Raw genomic sequence first — 10,410 nt, forward strand, 5'->3', positions numbered from 1 at the left:
TCGAAACACCAGCGAAACTTTTTCTAACTCCTCCAACAGCAAGAGTTTTGTGGCAAATGAAGTTCTTCCACAGCCAAGCAAGCGAATCTGTCTGCAGGAAAAACCAGTTGAAAGCAACGTTGAACTGGTAAACGGTGGACGAGGAATAAAGAACCCACTACTGCAGAACCACCTGATCAAACAGTTGCACGAAGGACAAGATCTCAGTAAGTACATCATGAGCGATAATGAACAAATAAATCTAACTTATAATACTAACCATATGATTTTCAATTGTACAGATGTGCAGACAGAAGACAACAAGTTCTTATGTCGAGTTTGTTTGAAAAGCTTTCCTTTGCAGCGACTTCTCAATCGCCACGTCAAGTGCCACACGGACATCAAACGCTACCTCTGCACATTTTGTGGCAAAGGTTTCAACGACATTTTCGATTTGAAGAGACACACAAGAACACACACTGGTTGGCTTTCATTTACATATTTTTTTTCTGATTTCTAAGATTTTCAAACAAAATCACAAATAAAACGATTTTGGTCAATTGAATAATAACTTTGTTGAATTTAAAATTGATGCAGGAGTCCGTCCATACAAATGCGAGCATTGTGACAAGGCATTCACACAACGTTGTTCACTGGAGTCACACGCGCGGAAGGTGCACAACGTTCAGTTCAATTACAAGCACAAGGAAAGGAGAGATAAGTTGTACGTGTGTGAGGAGTGTGGTCACTCGACGAGACAGTCCGAGGAGCATTTTGTACACATGAATGACCAACATCCACACGTGCCTACGTCCAACGAATGTTCAAACATTCCTCCAGCTTCACAGGAAAATGTTCATTCCAGAGCAAGTTGTCTTCGTGGGAGTATCAATGCTGATGTTACTGACCAGGTCAGTTGTGGTGGCAGTAATGACCGGAACAATCATGCTGGTTGTGATGACCAAACCAACAATGTAAAGGAGGAAAGTGAAGACAGCGATGAAGAGATAGATGTTGAATCACCAGTTGTTAACTTATTTCCATACACATGAGTTGCTTGCACTCTACGGTACATCCCCTGGACACCTGGATTGTTTTATTCGAGAAAATTTTTTGTTTTTTATAAAGACTTGAAAACGTTTATTTCATTCATTTTTAAAAAATAAATTGTTATATTTATTTTATTCTAATTTATCGAAACTTAAAATATTTTATTTAATTCAGATTATTTTATTTTAATTTAAACTGTAACTATTCATTAAATTTCAATTCTTTGACTTTGTTGTCAAATGTACACTAATTATTAAATATTTGTTAAATTTTGAATTGTATATATTTAGCATTGTTGTTATATTTTCTACGTACATTTTCTACGTATTTTTAAATGTTGAATATGAATTGTGTATAATTGTTCGTGCTAATATTTAGATTGTAATGTATTTTACTTTTTGTTTTATATCAGATTTTTATATTGTAATAAAAGAATTTGTGCAACAACCAAACCAGTTTTATTTTCAGTTAAAATCGCTAATCGGACAACAAAAAGAAACTCAATAAAAATATTAACACTCCTTTTGCACCTAACCAATTTATTTGGTTTCGAAGCGTTCAATGCGAGAAATGTTATTTATTAGAAAACATAGCTTTAATGTTCACGGCGATTCATGGCGGAGTTTCTTGTACAACAAAGCAACGATGACATGAAAGCACACGTCTGAATACGTAACGAGGTGTTTTCACGCATTGTCATAACAACTTCTCTATGGACGAGACTATTAAAAGTCGATTTGAAATCACTTCAGCAGTGTCATAACACTATTCAATGCATTTGGGCCTTAGCTCTTTGTTTAATCTTTCTCTCTCTATTCATTTGAAAAATCCGCCAGTGAAATTAATTTTATTCTTTATTTCAAAGTACTAATATAATTTGTTGAATGTTTGTTGTACTTTTTTAACCATAAACCTATAATGTTAAATACAGAAGTACAAGAAGCAAAATCAATATCAGCAATTATAAATTTTACAACAAAAATTATTTTGTGTTTTAACAGTATCAATAAATAAAATTTTTTTGAATAGCTTCACAACATGTTCAAAACATCCAACCAGCGCAATTTAAAAAAAATATTTCTTGCACCACTGCAGATGTCAATCTTGAGAATTTATTATCGAATGCTTACAAATGTGAGTGTTCGGTTTGTGTGTTATTTGTGTGTGTGTATTGTATGTGTATGTGCGCGTGTATGTGTGTGTTGTGTGGTGTTTGTAGTTTGCTTAAAAAAACGGCATGGCTGTATGACGCATGATGACGCTAAATTATAAAGGCCACCGGATGAAATATAGAAAAATCTCTCAAAATAATTCCCCTGACAAAATGTTCGAATGTCAAATTTAACGAAAATAACGTGAAGCAGTATTGTTACCACTAAATACACAGAAAAATGAATAAAGAAATTTAAAGCGTTGGTAAAATATAAAAAAACACTTAAATGTAAATAATACTTAAACAATATATTAATCAAGCATTGAAATTTTGAATGTTGAATACCTTTTAATTCTTGCAGAATTAATTCATAACTTTTATTACATTTTGTGCGGAAGCAATGAAGAAAAATATGAAACGGTGCAACTCTGACAAAAGTTCTTCTTTAATTTGTATAGAAACCTTTTCAAATATTATATTATATTTTATTTTAAAATGTGATAAAAAATTGTATAACTTTAATGTTGGTTTTAACGTGATAAAATATTATGCAAATAATTAGAAAGCGATTAAAAAAATGTCGGTTTTACTAAACGTCCACAATATGGTCAGTGTTGGGCTTCTAAGAATGAAAATACTTTGTAGGAAAATTTCATTTAAAAAAATTTGCAGTGACGCCAAAAGAAAAGTTGTATAAAAACCACAATAGAATAAAATAGACCGAGTTTTGTCTTAAATGTCAGAATAAAATAATGTTCTATCTGTCTCCTACCCAAACTCCTACCAATCCCCTACATTCACACCTACTCCACGTGTTCATGTGACATTAATAAATTTTTAACTCTTGTCTGTTGTCTGTCCAGCCAGCCAGTCAACCAGTGAGTGACCAGTTTATATTGTAACTTATATAAATGTCCTCTCCGTGTCACGAGGACCACACATCACAGTTCTACATTGTGCATCACAACGTGACATCCCAGCAAGATATTCTCACAGATTCATCGCTTCCATTATTATTGTTGGGTGTAAGGTTGCTAGTGGTTGCATGAAAGTTCAATCATTTTTTTTAGAGAAGATATCATTTTTAATATGATAATTGGTTCAGCATTTGTTGTTTATTTTCTGCTTATGTTGTTAAAACAAACGTGATTGTCGTTACATTCTTTATTGTGTTTGTTAATAAGTAATAAGTTTTTTTATCACGTACGTTCGTTGCAAGAAGTGTGCATCTGGTCATCTTGTGCTCACGTAATGACGTGTTGCATTCCACAGCATTGGAATCAAATTGAATGTTAGTAGTTGGATGGCGGTCGTCGATGCAAGATGTGTGTCTCTCTGCTATTTCATTCCTGGTGTTTTATTAATTTCAACTGTTGTGAATAAATAATTAGTCGCAGACAGCAGCCTTGAACAAGTACGGCGAGGAGAGCTTCTTAACCATGCCAAGATTTTTTCTTTTGACCAACATCCAGCAACACTTTTTAAGATGAATAGACACACAATTAACAAGAAATCAAAACAATTATTTTTGTCCATGTTCTTTGTCTATTGGTATACTCAATATCACGATTAACTCTCCAGTTTAGTAATTTGGCAAGCTACCAAGATCTAACAAAAACTTCCCCAGATAGGTAATGATGCTATTTTTGCTCATCTTGTATGCGTTTTCTATATTTTTTTGTTATGAATGTGTGGCATAAAAGTGGCGACATTCCCGATTTTCTTATTTATTCGTATCATAGCAGGTTCTGTCAGATTGTTGCCCACAATAGAAACACATAACTACATGTTGTGAGGCTGACGTCGTATGTGCACATTAATTAGTCTGGGTGTTGTTTGTGTATTGTTTGTGTGGTATCTGTGAATTAGTTTGTATTTGTATGTTGTTGTTGTGTCTTTGGTGCGGTGTTTGTATGAGGCGCTATGCTTGCGTAAGGGTGTCTTATTGTCATCGAGTTCGTCTAATTAATGTCACGTATGTCCAACACGTGTGTTAAAACTGAGTGCTTAAAATATTCAGGAAATATTCCTAATGTTACATACTTTCAACCAAAAAATTGAGTGTTGCATATACAGTTGTTTCAGTGGTTTTTCATTCGCGTATATATTAATTAAGTAATTAAATTATTTATTTTTTCTACTGTCAGTAATACATCTAGCTGAAAACCATTTTTCAACCATAAGCGTTTTGATGTGATGAAAACTTAAACGCAGGGAGATTGTTTTTTAAAAAACGTTTTTTTAAAATTTGACTGGATTGATTTTGTTAAAATTATTTTTATACGTTTCACGTCATCAAGTCTTTCGGAATCGTTTTACATTTTTGGACAAATCGTTATCTTAAATTGTATTTGTCCTTATTTTAAAATTAAGTAATGGATTGTTATATACTTGTTCAAATAAAATAAAATTTCACTAATTTATTGACATTTGGACAAAAATAAAAAGTTTTATAACAATTCATAATTCTCAACAAATATATATTGAAGTTGAATATTTTTGTAAAAATATTTCTAATACAGTACAAAATGTAATGATGTACACAATGTTGTACATGCAAATGCATGAACGCAAATGACCAAACGAGTCATCAACGACTTAATTACAGTTATTTTCTAGAGCTGGCTTCTTTTCAACAGAATGAATAAGTAGAAAAGATGTAGAGAAAAGCATTCATTTCAAATCGAACCTGCCAATTTAGAAGGGTGACTGCTATCAATTTGTTCCCTTATAAAAGAATTAATCACCGATGTATTTTTTATTACACTGTATATATTCTAGCAAGAAATAACGTCTATGATATAAAATTGTAATCTTGGTGACTAAATAACTATAATAAAGTGAAATAGCGCACAAAGTTGGAAAAGTTATTAATCAACTAAAATAAAAAATAAAATGCTGTCAACCAAACAAGTTGTATGTACATAGATTTATTTCAATTTTTTTTTATAATTTGTCATCTACTATCATAACTTAGAATAATGTTTTATATATATTTACATATATATATGTGTAACTATGCAATGTGTCTTGCAAAAATTTAGTCATTTTAGTTTTCTCATCGAAATTTTTTTGACAATTTTTAGTTAAGGCACTATTACAAGTATCTTTCTGTTTAATTTTTGTGTCTTTGAAGAAATAAATAAATAAAATAAGCACTGAATATAAAAGAACGTTTCCCATGTGACATTCAGTTACCCTCGTTTAACTTTCTTTCACAAGCAAACATTTTTTTCTTTTTTAAGTTAAGGAAAATAAATTTTGATTAATGTCAACACTCTGTTCAATTAATTTTTTAATGTTTATTTTAATTGCGCAGTCTTTTGAAATAATAATATTTGATATGTGTATTGTTGCGGTCTGACATTGGAATGATTTAAATTAGCACAACTAACTAATTCAGCTCTTTTCACAAATAAGTAAATGCAGTAGAGATGTAACTGCATTGATGAGACAACATTGAATTAAAGAGGGTAGGATGAAAGTCCATAAAACAGCTGCACACGCACCATCAAACCAACCCACCACTTTCAGACATTTGAGAAAAGAAGATGAATAAGTGTTCAGTTTTTCATGTTATAATTTTATATAATTTTTTTCTTCCATTTTAAAACAATGTTTTTTATTAAAATGTTCTTGTTAAAATTATTTTATCTTTTTAACTTTTACCATTCTAGCTAGGAAGTTTTTTTAGATACAAAATTTATTTCAACAAAGGGCATAAACTTTTTAAGCATAATCGTTTATACATGAACATTCATTCAAATGCAAATTTTTAAAACGAGACATAAAAGTTTTTTTAAAAGCGAAAAAGTTATGTTATTTTAATAGCGCAAGATCGTTGTTTTAACACACATATCTTGTCGGGGATAAATTCTTTGTGATTATTGAAACACAAATTAGTGAAATTAAAAATAATATTAAAGCAAAGAATTGGATCGTTGGTTATTTGCTTAGTAAATTAAATTGTAAATTATCAAGTAACAACGAGTAACAACGGAAGTACACTTCTTTCATTCACAGCTGACAAACTATCGGAACATTTGGAATAGATAATAATGCATCATGTTACCAACATTTCAAAAAATCTTCACATCTATCGTATGTTAAACACAGCAATCGATGAGCAACGGCTACAACATCATCAACAACCAACAGCGATTGCCTACATCTTTGTTATGTTATTGAGCGTTTGAATGTTACATTTACTTCATAGATTCCTAAACAATTAACTATTATATATAAATTCGTGATCGCATGAACAAGCTCAACAGTTGAAATAGTTTGTTAGAAATTTGACAATCCATCTGATTGCCTTGTTATGCAAACTTTCAATCATTCCAAACTATTGGCAACTTTCCTGCTTTACAAATTTCATGATGACATAAAATTATTATTAAAGATTATATAACATTTGCGTTTTTATTAATAATAATAATAATAATCTCATTCATGAGCGTCCTATTTAAAAAGCATCAGTTTGGCAATTACCCCAACATTGCACTCATCCTCACCGATTTAAATATAGAAAGAACATTTTGTCAGCCAATTATGCATGCTGAATATCATCTTGATAGTTATCTAAAAATAAACGGGAACATCAAAGAGAGGACATCCAGTGGATCCAATTTTTGTTCCTTCTGACGTAATAATTAAGGTTGTGCAATTCAACGAGGGCGCTCATTGAAATAACTTCGAAGTTCTGTTGGCAGATATTTCTAATTTATATTAAATGAAGGTTGTGGTTTGTCATCGTATGTGTTTGAACAGATTTGTAATTTTTGTTTACTTTAAAAAACTTTATATAAATTTAAACGAAAAAGGCACATATGAAATTTGAAGATATTGAGGTTGGGGACGGATGTGTGCAATAAATCATCAGGCAACCAACCCATCAGTCCATCAGCGTACAATAGATCAAACATCGCCAATATTTGCTTGGTATCGCCCACACTATTTTTGTTCCTTACTTCATATCACGTTGAACCTCCAAGTTACGTAACATCAAAGAAGTGCATGTTATTCTCTCCATGGAACGACAAGTTTATAAACTCTCCTTGAATTTGTTGGTCCTCTTTTATTTATCAATAAATGTGCACCCACAAAATTTTTCTTTTATTCAAATGAACGGAGATGTTTCAAAGGGACAAGTTAAAATTAAGGAAAGCTAAAAGTGCATTTAAGTTTTTATTATTAATGTTGAATTGAGGTGACCTATCACAATTATGTTTGCTGATGACAAAATATGTCTTTAAAATAACCTGCCAATATTTTACCACCCCATTTCAAAGCGTTAGAAGTTATATTTAGAAATGGGGAACGAACCGAACCCTACTTACGACCGAAGGAAACATCAAAACTTTGATACTGCTGAGTACAATTACTGTTTTTATTCTTGTATAATATTATTTTTGTAATCAAAGCTCAAAAAATTGCGATAAGTGTTTAGTTTATTTAAAAAGTAAATATAAAGTTTTAAATTCAATTATTCAAGTACAGTGTGTTCCCGGACAACGGACTTAATCCGTTCCGCGGGAAAGACCGTTATGCAAAAAGTCCTTTCTGCGAAACACGAATTCCCATAGACTTCTATGTAAATCGAATTAATTGGTTCCGTACCGAACCAAAAAAGCGAAAAAAATCTGGGAAAAATAAGAAAAATAAGTGGAATTTAGTGAACTTAATCAGTTTGTCTTTTTTCACTTTTCAGAGACAATTAGCAACAAGTAGAAAAGCAGTAAAAAGTGCAATAACTAAGAAAAAATCCTCTTGAGACACTTCGCTCTAGCTACGTTAAATAAAGTATAAATTTTCTTTCTGATTTTTTTATTTGATTTTGCTCAACTACTCTTGAATAAAAATGATGTCTTTGAAAAAAAGTCCACTCTCAAATTTTCTGATGATTTCTTTCTTGATCTAAAGAGAAACCGATTTTCTGGTTCGCGGACCCATTTTTTTCTAAAAACTAAGAAACTGTCCGAAAATTTCGTGAAAATACCTGTCGATGGTAAAAACAAAAGAATTAAAACGCTGGAAAACACTAAAAAGCAGTAGCATCACTGAAAAAAGAATGAAAAACTCCTTTCTCCCAGCAGCAGACTGCACACCCGCCCACGGTGGCAGCCATGCGCGAAATGTTCGATTTTTTGCTCTATTCCGCGCACAACAAACTTTGGCACGTGCAAAAAAAAGTCCGGTATACCGGGATTTGCCAACAGACCGAATCGTAGTGCAAAAAGTCTGTTATGCGGATCGAGATTTCCCCCAGAAATGCGAGTGGTCCGTTCTGTGGAGACCCGCTGTAATAAAAACGTTTTAGTGATGTTCATAGCATCATTATTGTTATTGCCAAAAAAGTATGTTTAAGTAAACCAGTTTTAGGAAGGATTCAGAAAACTATTGAAATCGTTTTAGGAAAGATTAAAAAACTATTGAAATCGTTTTAATAATTAATTACCTCTTACAATCATGAAATCTTTAATAATCAACTACCAGAGAAAAAATGAGACGTTGTATGAATAAATTAATGAATAAATATTTATTTATTTATTTAACTTCTTTACTATTTATTTATTCGTTTGTTTAATCGTTGTGATGCATGTCTGTTTTTGCTTTGGTAAACATTAGTAATTGTCCAATAAAAGAGTAAGGTGTTAAAATCAACTATTGACAAACCGCCAAATTTTGAAGAGAATTTCGTAGGTTGACAGATAGAAATCACGTTAGCTCATTAAGAGAGAGCACTGGAAAGTGTTATGACACCACGAATGTGATTTCCAGATGATGTTTAACAGTTTCATTCATAGGAAAGTTGCCAGGGTAATGCGTTGTAACACCTCGTTATCTACGTAGGCATGTACTTTCATGTCACCGTTGCGTAAGGAGTGTGCGTGTTTGTGTGTGTGTGTTTGTATACTCAAAAAAGATTTGAATTGAAAAAATATATTTACAAAAATATAATCATTCATTACTATTTACAGTGTCAAAATACAAAATTCAATTTATATACATTTCGTTAACTATATCAGACAAAACAACATTTCTGATAATAGAAAATAAAATTAAAAAAGGTTTTAAAAAATAGTCATCAGATTGACTTTAGGCGAATCCGCATTAGCAGCTTCATGACGAGGAATGTTTGAACATTCGTCGGACGTAGGCACGTGTGGATGTTGGTCCTTCATGTGTACAAAATGCTCCTCAGACTGTCTCGTCGAGTGACCACACTCCTCACACACGTACAACTTATCTCTCCTTTCCTTGTGCTTGTAATTGAACTGAACGTTGTGCACCTTCCGCGCGTGTGACTCCAGTGAACAACGTTGTGTGAATGCCTTGTCACAATGCTCGCATTTGTATGGACGGACTCCTGCATCAATTTTAAATTCAACAAAGTTATTATTCAATTGACCAAAATCGTTTTATTTGTGATTTTGTTTGAAAATCTTAGAAATCAAAAAAAGAAATATGTAAATGAAAGCCAACCAGTGTGTGTTCTTGTGTGTCTCTTCAAGTCGAAAGTGTCGTTGAAACCTTTGCCACAAAATGTGCAGAGGTAGCGTTTGATGTCCGTGTGGCACTTGACGTGGCGATTGAGAAGTCGCTGCAAAGGAAAGCTTTTCAAACAAACTCGACATAAGAACTCGTTGTATTTTGTCTGCTCACCTGTACAATTGAAAATCATATGGTTAGTATTATAAGTTCGATTTATTGGTTCATTATCGCTCATGATGTACTTACTGAGATCTTGTCCTTCGTGCAACTGTTTGATCAGGTGGTTCTGCAGTAGTGGGTTTTTTATTCCTCGTCCACCGTTCACAAGTTCTTGCTTACAGATTCGTTTTTTTGGATGCGAATAAAATTCATTTTTTTGCATGGGTGTATTTAAAAATGTAGCGTTGAAACTTTGGAACCCAGAATCCATTCTTGATTTACTGAGATGAGGAGTGCTGAACATCGGCGTGTAAATTGGGGAGGGCATGACAAAGGACGATTCATCAAGTTTCCTTCGTTTGCTGGACTTTTTTTCAACATCATCTCGGAGGAGAGGAGTGCTTCTGCAAGAAGGAGATAAAAATGTTTCTTTCTCAGCACGGCTTCTCTTCAAATTTGACGCACGAACGAACGATTGATGGTATGTAGATTGCTGGGGCACACAGTGTCTCCGTTCATTTTTGAGTGAACTCACATTTTGAATTGGTGCCAAGATATGCTGTATGCTGTATCTG

The 10,410-nt window shown here is 32.6% G+C and overlaps 2 protein-coding genes across 2 annotated transcripts; one reads left to right on the top strand and one right to left on the bottom strand.

The window, feature by feature from the left end:
• Nucleotides 1–262: 262 nt before the first annotated feature.
• On the top strand, nt 263–1,031 carry HELRODRAFT_66720 (hypothetical protein; the record flags this gene model as incomplete). Its single annotated transcript, XM_009024206.1, has 2 exons — nt 263–461; nt 577–1,031. 2 exons carry the CDS (start codon nt 263–265, stop codon nt 1,029–1,031), a joined length of 654 nt encoding a protein of 217 aa, XP_009022454.1.
• Nucleotides 1,032–9,255: 8,224 nt separating this feature from the next.
• HELRODRAFT_66930 (hypothetical protein) lies at nt 9,256–9,866 on the bottom strand (the record flags this gene model as incomplete). Its single annotated transcript, XM_009024249.1, has 2 exons — nt 9,256–9,551; nt 9,668–9,866. The coding sequence occupies 2 exons, from the start codon at nt 9,864–9,866 to the stop codon at nt 9,256–9,258; spliced, it is 495 nt and encodes a 164-aa protein (XP_009022497.1).
• Between the last annotated feature and the right edge of the window lie 544 nt (nt 9,867–10,410).

Source organism: Helobdella robusta (assembly GCF_000326865.2).
Source record: "Helobdella robusta unplaced genomic scaffold HELROscaffold_4, whole genome shotgun sequence".
In the NCBI taxonomy this organism is placed as follows: Eukaryota; Metazoa; Annelida; class Clitellata; order Rhynchobdellida; family Glossiphoniidae; genus Helobdella; species Helobdella robusta.